At 40.1% G+C, this 19,893-nt stretch overlaps 3 protein-coding genes across 5 annotated transcripts in view; 2 read left to right on the top strand and 1 right to left on the bottom strand.

Annotated features, from left to right (window-relative positions):
* NCOA7 (nuclear receptor coactivator 7) overlaps window positions 1-2,393 on the top strand; it is a 72,733-nt gene extending 70,340 nt beyond the window's left edge. For all 3 annotated transcript variants that reach the window (XM_070932725.1, XM_070932722.1, XM_070932724.1), the window contains one exon: window positions 68-2,393. In XM_070932725.1, the coding sequence (XP_070788826.1) occupies window positions 68-203 (136 nt within the window). In that variant the 3' untranslated portion in view covers window positions 204-2,393. The remainder of the gene's footprint in view (window positions 1-67) is intronic.
* Window positions 2,394-5,268: 2,875 nt separating this feature from the next.
* Window positions 5,269-16,258, top strand: HINT3 (histidine triad nucleotide binding protein 3). The gene is made up of 5 exons (XM_070952786.1): window positions 5,269-5,530; window positions 7,740-7,857; window positions 9,599-9,668; window positions 11,462-11,588; window positions 15,943-16,258. The coding sequence occupies exons 1-5, from the start codon at window positions 5,369-5,371 to the stop codon at window positions 15,988-15,990; spliced, it is 525 nt and encodes a 174-aa protein (XP_070808887.1). The 5' UTR covers window positions 5,269-5,368; the 3' UTR covers window positions 15,991-16,258.
* Window positions 16,259-17,426: 1,168 nt separating this feature from the next.
* On the bottom strand, window positions 17,427-19,432 carry LOC139323430 (actin-binding Rho-activating protein-like). Its single transcript, XM_070952775.1, has 2 exons — window positions 19,357-19,432; window positions 17,427-18,029 (listed from the first exon to the last, which is right to left on the bottom strand). The coding sequence occupies exon 2, from the start codon at window positions 18,016-18,018 to the stop codon at window positions 17,527-17,529; it is 492 nt and encodes a 163-aa protein (XP_070808876.1). The 5' UTR covers window positions 18,019-18,029; window positions 19,357-19,432; the 3' UTR covers window positions 17,427-17,526.
* Window positions 19,433-19,893: the final 461 nt, after the last annotated feature.

Genomic DNA, 19,893 nt, shown 5'->3' with positions numbered 1-19,893 from the left:
AAATTGCTGCATTTTTGCCTACAACTGAACAAACGAAACTTTCTAGTTAATTTTCTTTTCTTTACAGTGGCAAATTTGGATTATGGTTAGATGCTGATTTATATCATGGTCGGAGCAACTCTTGCAACACATTCAACAATGATATCCTGTCCAAAAAAGAAGACTTTGTTGTACAGGATCTGGAAGTATGGACTTTTGAATGATCTTGTGGCCTTAAACAAATGGACTTTGCTTTCCTGAGCACCCAGTGGACATCAAAAAGTGGAATGTAATTGTTTTGCGATAGAATAGCCCTGGAAGACAGGCTGGTCCAATGGTTATACAAGATTTTGAGGCAAAAATGGGAGAGATTGGTTTATACTAAAAAAGGCAACTTAGTTAATAACTTATTCTTGTCCTGCTACCATTTCTGCAGTATGAATGCAAGATGTTTATGGAAGACAATTGTGATGTGTGTGTATATATGAGCTTGTTTAAAAAGTATCTTTTTTTTTTGTAATTGTGAAAGAATATTGTGGAAAAACATAGAGCTGTATAGTATATTCTCTGCGTATTTTTATTCAGTGAAAGTGAAAACCAAAAAGAGGGAATAGTTGCATTACCAAATTCTACAGTGGTAGTTTACTTGACAGAGTAGTAATTGTGTATACAGCACTTAAAGATATTTTTAAGTATATTTATTGGTTGTAAAATATATTACTAGGCCCGTTTTTCTTTTAATATTTCAAATGTCAGAATTCCTAGAAAGATTTATCATTTGAAATAATATCTTAAAACAGTGGTGGAAAAAAATGATTTCTTAAGCGTTTTTATATTTTGTTTTTTAATTTTGTAAAAACATCTTAGTCATTGGTTGCAATTAGTTTTGGGATCTTGTTTTTTGACAGAATACATTATTCTGGATTATTTCAAACAGGTGCATTGCTAGTGCCCTTTGTTATTCTTTCAATTGGAGGATATGTTCAGAGAGAGAGAGATCGATTCTGTTTTTAATTGGTTGTTAGTTAGGATAGAAATGCCTTTGGATAATGAAGTCATATAGTTTGAAGCATAAAGTGTACTTTTAAGTAATTCCTTGCACATTACTTAAAACTTTTGCTAGAAAAAACCATTAGCACTGTGTAGCCCTTACTTACATTAACTTTTCAAAAAAATTGGATTACCTGAATATGTTCAATATTTTGTTTTTTAAGCAAAATAATTATATTTCTTTCTTGTTAAAAAATCTATTTGGACCACATTTACATATAACTAAACATTTAGTGGGAGACATAGCTGGGAATATTCATTCGTTTGATAAGAATTGGGCTACAAATTAATCCAAAATGTTTTTCTGTTTTTGTTCCTCTCTCTATTGTAAACGCTGTTCCTAAAGTTTATAGCAGAAGATTTGGGGTCGTTGACATTTCTTTTAAAAAAGTCAAATTAAATTGACGTGAGTAGGGATTTTTTTTTTAAAAAGTGTACTTCGGTGCAAGTGTTGATCCTATTCTTTGTCTGCAATGTTTTAGGTACCTTCACCAAGCATCTGTGCAAAATCCATCTAGTCTGTCAGCTTGTTATTAAAGCTTGGTGCTTTTTAGCAATGTCGCATTCACATTATTTTCAGCTAACATAGGAATAATCAGGAGTAGACATAAATATATTAGAATCAGTCCAAGGTTGATGAAATTGTGTTTTCATTCTTTCACTTTATATGAATTGATTAGGTTGCAAAAAATAATTGTACTTTCCTATTACCTTTTATGTGCAGAAATTAAAGGGAATTTAGCAATTGAATCTTAAGCTTATTGTATAATTTACTACCTGATACAGTGAAGTGTTTACAAAACGGTGTACATAATCACATAGGGCAAAACACACATCGGTTTTGGAGTATGTAGTTGCAAAGGAAAATATGTTGGTAACAGAAGCTTGCTGCAGCATGTACATAAAGCAGAGTAAATTGCATCTATCACATGTACTGTACAAACTTAATCCTCCAGCACAGAAGTAATAGCCTTGGTTTTTAGCCTTACGATATATGCTAAGACCTGGGACAGTAGTTTTTTGCATTTCTTTCCAATAGATATTCTAACCATCCATTTTACTGATAGATCACAACTATAACAACGAGCTGCTATTACCTAACACACTGAAACATTTAAGGATGATTGAAAGATAGTTTTACTAAGAGATGGGGCATTTGCACATTTCAAGCAAAAGATTTTTCATACCTGAACTATCCCAGTCATGTTACCTGCAATTTATTCATTATAGTTGTCAGAAACATGTGTTATATATTCCAAACAGTGTTGTCCTATCAAAATTCTACGATCCTTCAAAAACTGTGGATATTGAATATATGTAATGCAGTGCTACCGCAACATTTTCAAATAAAGGAATTAAGCATTCCTGTGTATTTATCTTGAACTTTTTTTCCTCCTCTCCCTATATATTTAAACATCTCCACAAAATCCCACATTTTGCCTTGTTTATTCCAAGACATAGATTAAAGGTATTTATTTTATTTATTTTATTAGATTTATATACCACCCTACTCCCGAAGGACTCAGGGCGGTGAACAGGCAAAAAGATAAAACACACAGATTATAAAATTTAAAACAGTATAAAAACGTATTAAACAAATTGGCCCGAGACGAATTAAAACATCCCCATATTTAAAAACAGATTTAAAATTACTCATATACCGTTTAAAAGGGAAAGTTAGGCTAGGCCAGCCTGTTGGAACAAAAAGGTCTTGAGGGGTATGTTTTCTGGATGTAAGTTGCAAGGAATGTGAGAGTTGGGGGTGGAACAGTTTTTTCCCCATAACTTATTGACTGCTCATCAGCAGTGCAGTGATGAATTTCTGGGGATCCAGGGGAACCTTTATGCTCCAGTGAGGCGGTGTACTGCTTGTGTGGCTTTCCTCTGGCAGAATTGCCAGGCTGTATGCAGGTGAATGTGACTTCAATTTCACATTGGTAATAAAAGTGGGACTAGTCATTACAAAGTTTATATGTGTGTTTGAAGCATATGAATTACATCTAAGTTAGATCTGGTGGACCTGTAGGTGCGATTTAGCATTTTACAAACTACAGGTATCCTCGACTTAAAACAGTTCATTTAGTGATCGAACAAAGTTACATAAATAAATAAGCTAAGAAAATGCATTTTGCAAGATAAGGCCACTACTCTCATATCAAAGTCACCAGGATGTAGGGTAGATGCTTAGCAATGGTGATCAAGGCTAATATGGTCCCTTGACATAGCAAGACACTCTACTTATTTATATTTCTTCTTCAAGCAAAAGTGAGAAAAAATCATTTATATATTGGACTGGAGAGAATGTAAAGCCAGAGCATTCAACAGAACTTGGGCTGCAAGCTTACAGTGCTATTTCTGTACATCGTAAATGAAGACAGGTAACTCCTGGAATTCCCTCTTCAACTGTTTATTCTTTTCATACTGTTCAATGTCTTTAAATATATTTAACCTCGCAAATCTGAACCCTGGAATATTGACTAATCCAGATATAAGCATTTGTAGATCAGAGCTGCTTTCATTAGCTGCCAGATGTATTTGCCCAATGAAAGTAAAATGCCACAAGTATCTTATAGTGGTACTTGAAGTGCTTGGTTGCTTTTGCAGCGGCTGCACCAGGTATCAAAATATATATCCAGGTCAGTAAGTTGGGTGCAGAAGAATTGTGAACATATTTCCCACATGTGTTCCAGCACATGTGGGAAATAAAGATGAAATCCTTCCTTCCTTGGAGATTTCTACCTTAGAGACTAAAACATATGAAGAACGGTTACAGGAACTGGGCATGGGTAGTCTAGCGGAAGACCAGGGGAAATATGATAGCAGTTTTCCAATATTTGAGGGGCTGCCACAGAGAGGAGGGGGTCAAGCTATTTTCCAAAGCACCTGAAAGCCAGACAAGGAATAATGTTGGTTCTGGGGAGGGGGGAGAAATTGTCCCCCTCAGAACGGGTTCGCAATTTGGGTGTCCTCCTAGACTCACAGCTAAGATTAGAGCAACATCTGACAGCTGTGGCTAGGGGGACCTTTGCACAGGTTCGCCTGGTGCACCAATTGCGACCCTACTTGGATCGGGAGGCTCTCCTCAGAGTCACTCATGCCCTTGTCACCTCATGGTTAGATTATTGCAACACGCTTTACATGGGGCTACCCTTGAAAAGTGTTAGGAGACTACAGTTGGTCCAGAACTCAGCTGCGCAGCTGTCGTGGGTACACCTAGGTACACCCACATTAAACCAATTCTCCGCGAGCTGCACTGGCTCCCTATTGGTCTCCGGTCACAATTCAAGGTGTTAATTATTACCTTTAAAGCCCTACATAGCTCAGGGCCAGGGTATCTTCAAGACCGCCTTCTACTGCATAATTCCCAACGACTGGTAAAATCCGGGTCCCATCAGCTAAAAAATGCCGGCTGGCTGGCCTGCGGGGGAGGGCCTTCTCTCTGGCTGCCCCAGCTCTCTGGAACCAGTTACCTCCTGAGATCTGGCCCATCCCCACCCTATTGGCCTTCCAAAAAGCGGTGAAGACCTGGCTTTTCCGGCAGGCCTGGGGCCGTTGATCTCGCTCTTACAGTCCGGCGAGATCCGACCATGAATGGTGTGAATGAGTTTTAATGTTTTTAATTCTTAAATGTTTTTCATAATGATTTTAAATGCATTGTGAGCCACCCTGAGTCTTCGGAGAGGGGTGCCATACAAATTGAATTAATAAATAAATAATAAATAAATAATGGATGGAAACTGACCAAGGAGAGATTCAACCTAGAAATAAGAAGGAATTTATTCACAGTGAGAACAATCAACCAGTGGAACAAAAGTTGACTTCCGAAGTTGTGGGAGCTTCATCACTTGAGACTTTCAAGAAGAGATTCGATTGCCATTTGTCAGAAATAGTGTAAGGTTTCCTGCTTGGGGGGCGGGGGTTGGACTAGATGACCTATAAGGTCCCTTCCAACTCTGTTAATCTGTCTGTCAGTTTGTAATTTAATCCTTCCTTCCTTCCTTCCTTCCTTCCCCAACTCCAATGGTTTTGGGAAGGAATGACATTTTGGGGAGGGGGGAAGATTCTGGTTCTGAGCAGTTCCGTCAAAGTAAAGCCAGCAGCCGAAGCCTTTTGTCCAATTCAGCAAAGCAGGGCTTTTGATCGCCGCCTAGGTTCGCAGGTCCAATCAAGCGCCGTTTCCAGGGGCCGCCTCTTTGCCTTCCCTCCATAGGCCGGCGAGGCTTACCGCGATGACAAAGGGCGGAGGCAGGGAAGCTGACCGGCCGCGGGCTCTGTTTAGCCCTCCCTCTTTTCCCGGGTCGCTGACTGAGTGGGTGGCCTGCTCGAAATAAGGGCCCAGATGGCCGGGGAGCAAGGAGGAAGCTCGGGCTCGTCTCCCGCCGCGACGCCAATAGCCGGTTCCGGCACGGCGGGAGAAGAGGACGGCGGCTACGACAGCAAATGCGTTTTCTGCCGAATCACTCACGGGGTGGAGACGGGCACTGAGCTGCTGCCTTGCGAGGTGAGGAGAACCAGCAGCCGTCCGAGGAGGTGCCGCAACCCTCCCCCCAAAACCCTTGAACCAGGTGCGGCCCCCCAATCCGTAGCTGTCCTGGGGATTCACAGGACGAATGGCTTTGGGCACCGGCTGCCTTTTGAGCGCTTAGGTCACCTTGCATTGAGGAGGGGCGGTGAGGGGGCGCTGCTGGTGCCGGCGGCTCTCCTTGGAAGGCAGAAACCCCATCCAGGAGGGGCAACCGAAGAGGACATCCTGATCTCCCCTCCTGGCTTTGCCTTGCCACAGAAGAGGACACCAGGCAAAGGACAGCGATAGCCCTCCCTCATTAGGGAACCGCGGGAAAATCCCCTCCCCCCCCCCTTTTTTTCTCAATAGTCCGCTGGTGGGAAACTTGCCGGTGATCAGACGGCGGTCGTGTCTGTGGGCTGGACATTGTGATGGGAAATGGAGCATAGTGGAGCTGGAATTCGCTGGCTTGCAATTGTGGGCATCGGCAGACCGGCTGGATCGTTTTAAAGGGGACTAGGGGGGGATCAGAGATCGCTGCATGGATGGCCTGTTCGCTATTTCCTGAGTCCATAGGCAGCATGCTTTAAATACTAAGTGGTGGGAGACGGCTGCCTTCCAGCCCATGCATTTGGAAGCTTCCCAAATGCATCCTAATGTCTACCGAGGGACGCACAAAACATTGAACCAGATAGGCCTGTGGCCTGAACCTGATCCATTTGTAATCTTTCAAAGCACTTCTGCCCTGCCTGTCTGCCAACCTGCCTGCTCTCTCTTGTTGAATAGTGCAGCAATTACAGGAGTAGTCCTAGAAAACATACCAATTTTATCTCCTTGCTCCAGAAGTAAGCACTTTTTTTGGGCAGAGGGTATGGGAAGTTGTTTGCCACTGCCTGCTTCCTAGGGCTGAGAGAGAATGACTGGCTCAAGATCTCCCAGCTGACTTTATGCCTAAAGCAGAAGCTAAAACTCATGGCTGCCCTGTTTTTTAGCCTGATGCATTTACCACTACAATGAACTGACCCTAGAAGTGAATTTTGAAAGTTTATAAAGATGTGTTGTTTGAATCCCAAAAAAGTTACACAAATGAGTGGGATGTTTATAAAAGCTTAGTGTGGAAGCACCTAGCATCTCTCAACTTTGAACAATAGTCCAGATTCAGTGGTGGATTTTATATTTCATGACTACAGTAGACACTGAATTTTATATTTCATGACTACAGAATATACTCACACATGCACATGTGTATGTGCATGTGTGCGTATATATATACACACACACACACACACACACACACATACAGAGAGAGATTAAGAGCATTGAATAACGTTAGGGCTTTATATTACAGTTTCACACAGTATCTGGCATATGGTAGTTAATATCCTCAAAATGGTGAAATTTAGGAGTGAAAACATGATTCATGTGTGCTAACAAATTTCTGCCTCTGACTGTCGTCATCTCTTCCTATTTTTTGACATCAGCTGACTTGCAACTTAGGAATGTGTTGTCCTCATTTCCTTACATTTCTTAATGCAGCCATCTTTCACTGATTTTGACTTGTGCTTTTTTTTTTTTGCCTGTCTGCTGAGCTAGGGTGAATTGATATTAATAATTAAGCCTGATGTGGGGATGCTATTGAAATATGTCATGAAGCAGTTCAAAATGTAAGCCTTTACTGGAATCTTCGGTGCTTGATGATTTGCAGAAGATTCATTACCTGAGTAGGTAGTAGCATCATTAGTTACTTCTTAGAAAGAGGAAATTACATCCTCACCCAAACTTGCAGGACAAATCTACTGCATATAAACAGGTAGCAAACCCCACAATCACCTGCACTGATGCTATTACCTAGTTGGGTAATTTGTTTCAACTCTGAGCTACAAATATTCTCTTCTACTATTACCCTTTAGATGTTGTCAGTTGTTGCTATGCTATTGATATACTTTAATCTATAAAATAGCTGTATCCAAATGGGAGTTCCAGTGCTATGCTGAAACCCTAGCTGTTGGTTTGCCTGAGAATCAATTTAAGAAAAAATGAATATTGCAAATGGGAAATAAGACAAAGTGTATATTTGATCGACCATTTGCATTTTCTCAGGAGGAATGATACTTCCAGTAGCTCCAGATGAAGCTGTTTCTTTCACGACTTGCAGTTTGTCAGCAAGGCAATTTCAATAACAATCTTTTTTCAAATATTCCATTAGTATGAAGATTTGGTATGCTTCCGAGATATCAGACCAGGAGCGCCTCATCATTATTTAGTGGTACCGAAGAACCACATTGGAAATTGCAAGACTCTTAAGAGTGAGCATATACCATTATGTAAGTGGAAAATCTCTTAATATTGGCATGGAGAAAGGAGAAATTCTATACAGTAGCTAAAAGTCAACATTGAATTGATAGTACATAATCAATCTAAAACTCTTATTATTAGTTTACAGGTCTCTACATACAGTATATGAGTGGCTAAGAGCAAGATTAGATCTCAGTATCAGGAGAACTCAAAGCTGAATATGTTACCAAATATTTACAATTATCCATTGTAATTGTTAACCAAGACTACCTGCACTACCCCCATTGTGGTGTGGTTGTATGGTGGAATGTAGTCTGGATTCCCAGAAGGAAGGGGCTGCATTGTAGAGGCAGCAAAGTATGGAAAGTTTGGTCAGGAGAAAAAGAATTAAAACAGCTGCTCCCCAGTGATTCCTACAGCACTGTATATCTACAGTGATGCAAATAGTTGTTTAGTTTGGCAAGATTTCTGTCTGTAGATGAGGAACAATAAAGGAATTGATCAGAAATAACTCCATGTGTGTTTCTTCATTCTGGGAGCCTGACGGGTTTAGAAATTGAGAATATTGCAAACATGTCTTTTGGAGATGGAGTCATATTTGAACAGATGGCAGCATATGGTAGCTTCACTCAGAATTGCTGCCATGAGGGAATGGAAATCACAAATTATTCATTTATTAGGAGCTAAAATTATTTCTCTAGATATTCTAAAATGATTTCTCTAGATCAGTGATGGTTAACCTTTTTGGCACCAAGTGCCAAAACTGGAGTGCGCGTGTTGGAGCGCTGGAACCTGGAAGAGAGCAACTGACCGGTGCATATGCAGGCGGTGGCCAGCTGCTCTTCTGGGTTCCTTCACATGCGTGCACATGCATGCGATGGAACCCTGAAGAGCAGCTGGCAACAGCGTGCGTGCTCACAGAGAGGACTCTGTGTGCCACCTCTGGCATGCGTGCCATAGGTTCACCATCACAACTCTAGATATTCTAAAATATTTCTCTAGATTTCAATGGTACTGTTGTGAGGCCCAAAAGCATTTGTGTAAATAAATAGGCAAGTACTTTGCAGAATGCTATCCTTTTACTCAAATTTTGAATTAACTGCATGTTTTAAAATACACACAAAGTCAGATGGGGTAAGAAGCCTGGTTGGCATCAGTGGAGTCTGATGTGTGTCACCATATGCCCATTTCCTCTGTAGAATCAAGCTGGACTCACACACGTTAATAAATTATGTTGTGTTGAATAATATATGGGTGCATGTATGTTTTTAAAAGTATGGCATCTTTTTTCTCCTTGATATTCACATTTAAGCATGCTTCCTACCCTTACTCCAAGGATAAATTAATGTTGCTCCTGCACTTTTTCTATGCCTCGTTAAAAATACACTTTGTTCCAAACTCCAATCTGCTTTTATTCTCTTAATTGGGTTTGATGATTCTGTTGTTTTTTTCATAATAGATGCATATTTGTATGAATAGCTTTATCTAAACTTTTATAAATACCGGTATTTTTTTTATAAATAATGTATCCATTTTTAATGAAGGTTGATTAATGTGTACTTGGGTACAAACATATATAAACAAATTAATTTGTGAAATGTTAAAAACATAACTCAAGTGTCCTCAGAATTGGGTGGGTGGGGGGGGGGGTGTTATTTAAAAATAATTTCCAGAGAAGTTAAACAGGAGTTAGCAATACGTATCTGTAGCACTGAGTAGCTGAACTTCAGAAATCTAATTTTCCTCCTTTTCTCTGTCCTATTTTGACAGTGGAAAGAATGATAGCAGTTGGAAGAGCTATCCTTCAGTGGAGTAAGTGCACTGACTTGGACGATATAAGGTATATTTTCAGAAAGAAAGAAAAAATATATTATGCTGTGCTATTACATAAATGGCAATATAAACATACAAGTAATCATCATTTACAACTGTAATGGAGCCTGCCCATTGTAAGTTGTGATGGTCATAAACCAGATCAGTTATGTAAGCATCCTGATTTTGTGACCTTTTTTGTGGTGGCTGTTAAGTGAACAGGGCAGTTGTAAAGTGGCCGCCGTGGTTATTAAGTGAACCTATTATTTGCTATGATGTGTTTTTGCCAAAAACTGGGTGCTGGATTTCAACAAAACCATTGTAAAATGCAGTTACGTGACCAGGCTATAAACATAGTTGTGTTGCTGAGCACCCAGTTTGGTCAAGTGAACTTCGAATCTGGTCGTAAGTAGTCCAAAAGTAAATACATCATAACTTACCAGTCATAAATTGAGGACTCCCTGTATGCTGTATGATTGCATTATAGGAATTACTATTGGAGCTAAAAGTTTGTAGAGATTCTCAGTCATCCAGGTCATGGTTGTCCTAAAGATGCTTTTTCAAGAAGCAACTGGACTTTCTTGTTTTTTCTTTGAAGACATTTTGCTTCTCATTCAAGAAGCTTCTTCAGCTCTGACAGGATAGTGGGGAATGGAAGGATTTATATTCCTTTCAGACAGCTGGTAATCTGCATCCTTTTAGAGCAGGGGTGTCAAACTTAAGGTCTGCAACCTGCATCCTGGAAACAGTGAAGGACCAGCGAAAACGGATCTTGGGAGGGCTGCTCGGGCCACCACAGACACCCCTGACATGAGTGATATCGAGCTGGCCACACCGTGACCACGCCCCCCCCCCCCCGAGGTCAAACACAACCCTGATACAGCCCTCAATGAACAAGTTTGACACCCGTTTTAGAGGGTTTTTGAAGCACAGCTAAATCTCCAAGTGCTTCAATGACCCTCTAAAAGGATGCAGATTACCAGCTATCTGCAAGGAATATAAATCCTTCCATCCTCTATTATCCTGTCAGAGCTGAAGAAGCTTCTTGGATGAGAAGCGAAACATCTTCAAAAGAAAAAACAAAGTCCAATTTCCTCCTGAAAAAGCACCTTTGGGACTATATGGGAGCTCCAATGAATTTGGTATTGGGGGAGTACGGACACACCTCATGATAATCCAGTTTACAAAAGGCAAATGTATATTTTCAGGCACTTTCAAAAGCCTTGCTTGGAAGTTTAATTGAAAACATTTTATGATAAAAACTAGCACTAATTGAGTATCTTATCTCAGAAGTCAAGTGCACTAAGACAGCAACTCTTTTATGGATTTGTGTTTAAGCATCTGCCAGGTAGTCACGGGAACTCATGAAGTACAAAAGGAAAAACACAGTTCTGACTCCTCTTCTGTATTCACCATGGAAACCAATAGAGTAATCGCATAAAGGATGCTCTTTTCTGCTTGCTGAATGCATCAGGGTGCCCTGAGTGTTCTTGCTAAGTTGTAACCTTGTCTTCAGTGACTTTTGTTCATCAAAAACAAACACCAGCTTTCCAGTGTAATTCCAAATGAAAAGAAATTGAGCAATTATTAGTATTAATAATATCTGTAAAGTGCTGTAGACTATAAAAAGTTTGGAAAGAACTAGTTTGTTGCATGGAATAAGCTAAACAATCTATCCTTTGTGGAAAACATGAGGGACTGCATGGAATTTTCTAATGACTCTGTCAAGTTGCTGCAAAGATTCAAATCCTTACTGTTTGCCTTGATTCTGGATCCCTGTTTTATGCATCTGAATTGTTGCTGCCACATCTGTTTTTCTAGGATGGGCTTTCACTGGCCTCCCTTCTGCTCCATATCTCACTTGCACCTTCATGTCTTGGCTCCAGCTAGTCACCTGGGATTCTTGTCCCGGATGATATACCGAATCAATTCCTATTGGTTTATCACAGTAAGTTATTTCACTATTAATTCAGTGACTTTTATTGCTGCTGTTAGAAAAAGCTATCAAACAGTTTCATGATAAATCTGCAGTTTTTCCTTACACTGTTCATTAATGGTTACTTGAAGACATTTCATTTATAATTCTCATTGGAACTGAACTGCCATCCTTTATGAGCCCAGTGCTATTCCTGATTTATACTCCTCATGAATATTGTAAATTTATCCTATTCTTGTACCTTGTAGGGCTGTGCATTATTTTAAAGGGGAAGATGTATTTTGAAGCCCTAGTTCATATAGCCCCTATCTTTAAAGCAGCTGTACTTTTTCCTGAGGTAACAAGACAGTTGCAACCTGATCCTGTAGAAAAGAGCTGCTGACAAGTCAACATGTGCATTAGGAAGCACCTTCTTCAATTTAAACACTATAGATCCCTGCTAATTATAATTCCATTTGACTTAGTATTTCCCGTTGAATTACATCTCAAGTATCCCTCTTAGTTTATCAATAGCTATTTGATAATTGCTTGTATTTACCAGCATATTTTTAATTTCAGCAATTTATTATTATTTATTTATTTATTAATCAAATTTCTATACCGCCCTACTCCCGAAGGACTCAGGGCGGTGAACAGCCAAGATAAAATACAGACAATACAAATATTAAAAATCCCTTAAAATTATTAAATATTTCGGCTGAAACACAGATTAAAACACCCAATTTATAAAATCACGAATTCAAAAATTTAAAATTTAAGAATTTAAAAGAGGGGAGTTAGGCCAGGCCAGCTTGCTGAAATAGAAAACACGGCGAAACGTGTGCAGGTCCGGGATCTTCCGTATCTCTGGGGGGAGCTCGTTCCAGATGGTAGGTGCCCCCACAGAGAAGGCTCTCCCCCTGGGGGCCGCCAGTCGACACTGTTTGGCCGACGGCACCCTGAGGAGCCCCTCTCTATGGGAGTGTACTGGTCGGTGAGAGGCTATTGGTAGCAGAAGGCGGTCTCGTAGATACCCCGGTCCGATGCCATGGAGCGCTCTAAAGGTGGTAACCAAAACCTTGAAGCGCACCCGGAAGACCACCGGGAGCCAGTGCAGCTCGCGCAGGAGGGGGGTCACATGGGAGCGCCACGTCGCTCCCATAACCACCCGCGCGGCCGCATTCTGGACCAGCTGGAGCCTCCGGGTGCTCCTCAAGGGGAGCCCCATGTAGAGAGCATTGCAGTAGTCCAAGCGGGAAGTAACAAGAGCATGAGTGACCGTATTTATCGAGTCCCGATCCAGAAAGGGACGCAACTGGCGAATCAGGCGGACCTGATAAAAAGTCCCCCTGGCCACGGCCGTCATATGCTCTTCTAAAGACAGCCGTGAGTCCAGGAGGACACCCAAGTTGCGAGCCCTCTCCGTGGGGGGCAATGACTCGCCCCCAATAGTCAGTGATGGCGCCAACTGACTATATCGGGATGTCGGAAACCACAGCCACTCGGTCTTGGATGGGTTGAGCCTGAGTCTATTTCTCCCCATCCAGATCCGCACGGCCTCCAGGCACCGGGACATCACTTCAAGGGCATCATTGGGGTGGTCCGGGGTGGAGATGTACAGCTGAGTATCGTCAGCGTACTGGTGGTACTTCACCCCGAAACCACGGATGATCTCACCCAGCGGCTTCACATAAATGTTGAACAGAAGGGGCGAGAGGACCGACCCTTGTGGCACCCCACATACAAGGGGCCTCGGGATCGACCTCTGCCCCCCTGTCAACACAGACTGCGACCGGTCAGAGAGAAAGGAGAACCACCGTAGGACGGTGCCCCCCACCCCTAACTCCTCTAGCCGGTGCAGCATGATACCATGGTCGATGGTATCAAAAGCCGCTGAGAGGTCTAATAGGACCAGGACAGAGGAACAACCCCTGTCCCGAGCCCTCCAGAGATCATCAACCAACGCGACCAATGCCGTTTCCGTGCTGTACCCAGGCCTGAAGCCCGACTGGAACGGATCCAGATACGACGATTCATCCAGGTACTGGGGGAGCTGTCGCGCTACCACACTCTCAACAACCTTCGCAATGAAGCGAAGGTTGGAGACTGGACGATAATTTGCCAACACTGCTGGGTCCAGGGAAGGTTTCTTGAGGAGAGGCCTCACCACCGCCTCTTTCAAGGCGGCAGGGAAGACACAATTTGAACCTTTCCATGGATTGAGTCATTTGGAGAAAACTTTAATAGCCACTAATTTGGACAAAAAATGGTCTGTTGCAGTCAAAGACTGAGAAATTACTGAATTTGGTCCTGAAATTATCCCCATCCTTCTTTTAGAGCCTGCTGTCATTATAAATGAGGCAGTGTCAGAATACACCTGATTGCATGAGGTCAAGCCAGGGTGTTCAATAACATACCTTAATTTATATTTAGGGGTGTGGTGGCTTAGTGGTTAAAGATGCCAAGCTTGTTAGCTGGAAAGCTGACAGCCCAGGTTCAAGACACAACTGCCGTGAACTCCTGTTACTTTCCCCAGCTTCTGCCCATCTAGCAGTTCAAAAACATGCAAATGCGACTAGATAAATAGGTACCACTTTGGTGGGAAGGTAACAGCATTCCATGTGCCTTGACATATAGTCATGCTGGCCACATGACCACAGAAATGTCTTCAGACAATGTTGGCTTCCTCAGCTAAGAACAGCTTCCTAGTTGAACATGACTGGACATGTTTACATTTAATTTACATTTAAATATACTATTATAGTCAAATATCTGTTACAGACCTAGCAGTAAACAAAGATATGAATTATTAACAAATGGCTAAAGTTTTACATAAAAATAAATCTCAATTGGTTTGATGCAGCATGCTAAAAATATAATGAGTAATGGGATCTATTTAACGAGTAATTAATCTATTTGACTGACCTAGGGGTAAGGTCAAAATTTTAATTCATATTGCAAAGTGCTAAATTATTTTTCCTAAACTATTGGGATATTTTGAAAAATAAAAGCTTTTAGTTCATTTCAGTAGCAGTAAATTAGGCACGAAAGCCAGTTTGGTATAATGGTTAAGGCACCAGGCTAGAAACCAGGAGACTGGGAGTTCAAGTCCCATCTTAGACCCAAAGGTTCCTGGGTGACCTTGGACCAGTCACTCTCTCAGTCCTAGGAAGGAGGCAGTGGGAAACCACTTCTGAGAACCCTTTCAGGAAAACTGTAGGAATTTGCTCAGGCAGTCTCTGAAAATTATAGACATGATTGAACAGAAGGGAAAAAAAGGCACATGATAACTTAGTTCAGAAGAATTTACTTAAGAACTGAAATAGCGAAAGGAAAACAAATCTCACAAGACAGGAGTGTGAAAAGAAAATTAAGCATCCAAACTAGCTCTATTGCATTAGAGAAGTTAAACTTTTCAAAATAAATAAGACTCTCAAATATAACTTCAATGTGAAATAAATATGATCATACCATATCAGCATTCCACAAAATGCATTTCTAAAAAATGTACCAACACTGAACTTGATCAGCATTAGCTGTGTTTTTTACTGAAGAAGTCTCATTCAGAAAAATAAATTACCCTAAAAACCTGGAGGAAGAAATATGTTCTTTTAGATCCATACTTGTTTCCATCAAACAAAAGAACAGCTTTCATTTGCAAAATGCTTTTGATTCGGTAGAACATTTTCATCAGTGAATTAGGGAAAATATAATCTCTGTATAGACGGATGACTTTCTAGGGGAACATAGGAAATGACTCTAGGCAATGGAGAGAACAGTGTAATCAGCTATATTTTTGATAGTCAGGGAAGCAGAAATACGCATTGAGGTACTACATTCTAGCTTTAACCCTTTTATTCATAATATCGGAGTTCATACTGAACTCTGAACTGAACTGAACTGAAATTTAGTTTTTCCAAGTTCTTTCAAAGAAAGATGATGATGCATGAAGTCTGTAACCTGATTACCCTGAAATAAAGTAATACATGTGGAATACATTATCCAGGCTCTTAAAAAATACCAAAGTTAATTGTTTTTTAAAGGCAACATTTGCAAGGTCACCAACTCTTATGTTTTATATTTTCCAAAACATTCAGTAATCTCATAAGGATCCCTTGACTAAGTAAAGAGGAGACAAGCTGAAAAGTGTTAGTGATCCTTGCCCTAAAGTATCCAGCTTGTATATGTATCCTCCTTCATCCATTGGGTAGGAATCTGGATTAAGCCCAGTGGGTGCTGCTTAATTATACGAATTAGTTCATTCCTGGTTGTCTCAATAGATCTTCTGCTTTGTAAATGTGTTTGGGAACAATCTTATGTTCTTCAACACAACACTGTATAATTTCTGGAAAGTGCTAATAAGCCATGTGTGTTTCCCCTTGAACAGGCTGAGCAGCTGATGGAACGTCTGAAAGCTGAAAGCACTACAAGTTGAGGGGAACCTACCTCTGAACTGTACCATTTTTCTGACCTTTGAATACTGATTAAAGGATTGGATGTAGTTGATAACATGCTAGACTTTTTAAAACAACTACTGAATTTGCTGCTATATAGTGTTTGAACTAGTTGTTAGCAAACACTATACGTTAAATTTCTCAGGCAAATATCTGAATGCAAGAACGTATAAGATCACAAATACCTATCTGTTCAAATGCAAAGAACCCTTGAAACTTATGAGATGCCATTAAAATTTAATAACTGTATCTGACTTTGACTGTTTTTGTCTTAATGCAAGGTTTGTGCCTATACAATACATTCCTGATCTTTTTAGTATTGTCTTGGTGCTATATTCTATCACTCCCAAGTGTACATGATTACAGGCACAGAGTGGCATTGAATTAGAATAAGAATATGTACTTGAATGTGAACAGTTTTAAATAATTTTAGTATTTAAATGCATGTATTAAGGTAGTTAGGGAGTAATAAAACATTTTAAAATCATGCAATAGTTTGTTTGGATTTAGGGTCTAGCATAAAATATCAAATTATTCAATGTGGGTCTTGGATTAAGATTTGTTTGTCAAGGATGCAGAAATCGTAGATTCTGTCGAATCTAGCATGAAATGACTTTCACATGTTTACTTTTTAAACTAGGCAGGTATTCACACAGATCTGTTACAGCAAAATGATTTTAAGCAAGCACTGAAATTGTGTGTTTTAAAAGCATGCAGTAGACTAGTATTCAGAGAATGCCATGTTCTGTTTTTTATGGTTTTAAAACCTGTTTTATTTATTCAAATCTTAGCATGCATTTGTTTTAATATGACTCCTAACTGCTTGTAAAAGTTATTGAAAAGATTTATTCAATTTCTTGTTAAGGGTGATGGATAAACATGTTTAATCATGTTCAAATGTTAATGTGCTAAAATAAAAAGAGACTGCTCTGATAATTTATGTGATGGAACTGTGAAACATATAACTTAATATGTTATGAAAAAGAAACCTTTAATAAAATTGTTACCCATAGATCTCTTGAATATTTTTGGATACAGCTGAATTTAAAAATATTGACTTATATGTGTTATTAGATTTTTTTAAAAAAAAACCCTAATCCGTTTTGTTTAACGCCAGGGTTATTATCTGAATGCTAGTATACTACTAAAGGAAAGACTTGTATTCAGCATATAAGTTTCAGGCTACCAGCTCTTAAATATGGTATTTGTAATGTAGAGGAAAGCTTTATTACTATTTTCAAACAAGTTTTAATCACCCTCTTACACATATCTGTGTGATAATCACTTCTAGTTTTTTTCATTAGCATCTGCCATTTGAATAACATACCTCATGAAATGTACTGAATTGTTTTCAACCATATATGTTGACTAAATTCCTTTAATAAGTACATATTTCTTATTGCGTAATGATCAAGTATTTTAAAACATAAGTTTCATTTTATGACAATTGCTTCCCTATGTTCTAAGCCAGGCAGTTGTTTTGATGTTTCAAGAGCTTTAACAGATTTCTGAATTAATCATGAAGTAGCTGGATAATCTTTATCTTCTTCAAACAAAGTAATAACTACACTATCATCTTTTCCTTGCCAAAGCATTTCACCTTCAAAGTCAACCAGGCCATGCTTCCTTGCTCTTAAGAGGACGCCTACTAGTTTATTGGATATAGTCACATACCTATCAAAGAGCTGTTTAAATGTTATTCTCACTTGTCCATCCTGTTCCCTCTTTCCAGTGTTGAGTATAATTAAGCATAGTTCTTCCACTTCTTTGCCTATATGTGCGTGTGCATCTTTTCCTCTCTGCTCAGTTTTGGAGCCTTCAGGTGGTCTCCCATAAGTGGGATCCTCTTTCTCAGTGCGTTGGGTTACTTGGTTGCCATTGCTGAATGGGTTTCGTTGCTGATAAGCCACACGATCCTTGGACCAGCTCTGCCAGTTTCTTGCAAGTTGTCCAACAATGCCGTGACAACTTCTTGCTGCTGTGGTAGTCTGTGTTTTGCTTTCTTCCATGCTACAAATAGCTTTAATGGCATATAAAGAAGAGAAAGGGGTCTGGACTTGAAAAGGTGACAGCAAGAAAACTAATTACAATAGATACTACCAAAACTATTTTGCAGGATATTCTGTAAAAATAAGAAGTTACTCCTTCAGAAGCCCTAACATTTTTTACTAAAGAGAGAGAGAGAGAGAGAGAGAGAGAGAGAGAGAGAGGGAGGGAGGGAGGGGGGGAGAGAGAGAGAGAGAGAGAGAGAGAGATGGGGCCAAAGGCATCCGCTGGCTGAGGTTAAAACTTGAACCTGTCACTTTCCACACCACATCCAAATGACTATCTGTCCACCTAATGTTTTTTGTCTACAGCACAGAAATGGGCTGCAACTGTCTCCTAGGATGTTTTTTGCCCTTCCAATCTTAAGGGTTTTTTTTGGTGGGGAGGGTTGTTTCCCATCCAAATCCACCACTCGTTAGATTTCTAATTGACTAAGGCTGGCTACATGCTGCTGGACTCATTGTGGTGACCGATGAGCTATAATACTTTTTAAAGATTTAAAACAGCATCTAGCTTCACAAACCTTGTGATTCCATCTCTAGCATTTCCAATTTATTTATTTATTCAATTTCTATAGCCACCCAACTCAACCAAGTGAGCTTGGGTGGCTTACAATTTTAAAATTATAAAACAATTAAAAAATCCCAAATACAAGAGTAAAAGCATCCACAAAATAAATAAATTGTTCATAATTTCAGGCACAGCTTTAACCCAAATAAGTATAAATCAGCTAAACTCTAAACTGTAAAACCAGTTATCCCAAAGGTGCTTTTTCAGGAGGCAACTGGACTTTCTGGTTTTTCTTTGAAGAGGTTTCACTTCTCATCCAAGAAACTTCTTTAGCTCGGAAGAAGCTTCTTGGATGAGAAGTGAAACCCCTTCAAAGAAAAACCAGAAAGTCCAGTTGCCTCTTGAAAAAGCACCTTTGGGATAACCATGACCTGGATGACTGAGAATCTCCCTAGACGTGTAAAATCAGTTTTATGGAAGTGACATAATATATGTCTGAGATAAATGAGATCAAGACTACTTCAATTTTCTAAAATTTAGGTAGGTAGGTAGGTAGGTAGATACCCTGTTTCCCCCAAAATAAGACATCCCTTGATAATAAACCCAATCTTGCTTTTGAGTGCATGGCAATAAGGCCAAGCACTATTTCAGGGTTCAAAAAAAAATATAAGAGAGGGTCTTATTTTTGGAGAAACACGATAGATAGATAGATAGATAGATAGATAGATAGATAGATAGATAGATAGATAGATAGATAGATAGATAGATAGATAGTGCTTATTTATACTTACCAGTACTTATCCCGCTGCGGAATTTCTCTGCCAGAAAGGAGTCAATACTTGCCTTTGAAGCACTGCAATATTTGGCTTCAAGCTACAAACATCCTGCTTGGAGTGAAAATAGTTGGCCAATCAGAGAAGAGCCATCCCATTATTCCTTGCTACAGGGCGGCGCTCCCATCGCGCTGCCGAACGCCTTCTTAAGGTGGAGCGAACGTTCAACATTTGAACGTTCGCTCCACTATATATCCGGTTACTAGCATCCTAAAGACCGATTTTTTTTTTAATTCGGTCTTTCTATTCTAACGCTAACCTCCAGCTCATCTACGGGGCCCGATTTTCTAAGCGGATCTCGTTTACCGGGAACCGAGTCACCCATCCCGAGGTACGAATTTCACCGAGCCGGACAAAGAAGCGAGTTCACTTGTTCCTCAGCAAGCTGCAGCTCTCTCCGTTAACAATAAATATTGCAGATCAGACCCCGCGAAGAACGTCGCGGGTTCAATTTTCCCTTATTGCTTATTTCTTTACTCGTCCTACAGCCGAAGC

Source organism: Pituophis catenifer, unplaced genomic scaffold (assembly GCF_029215685.1).
Source record: "Pituophis catenifer annectens isolate HBS135680 unplaced genomic scaffold, rPitCat1.0.hap2 SCAF_1, whole genome shotgun sequence".
Classification (NCBI taxonomy): domain Eukaryota; kingdom Metazoa; phylum Chordata; class Lepidosauria; order Squamata; family Colubridae; genus Pituophis; species Pituophis catenifer.
Note: the sequence above shows the minus strand (reverse complement) of the source record. Positions and strands in the feature narration are given on the sequence as shown.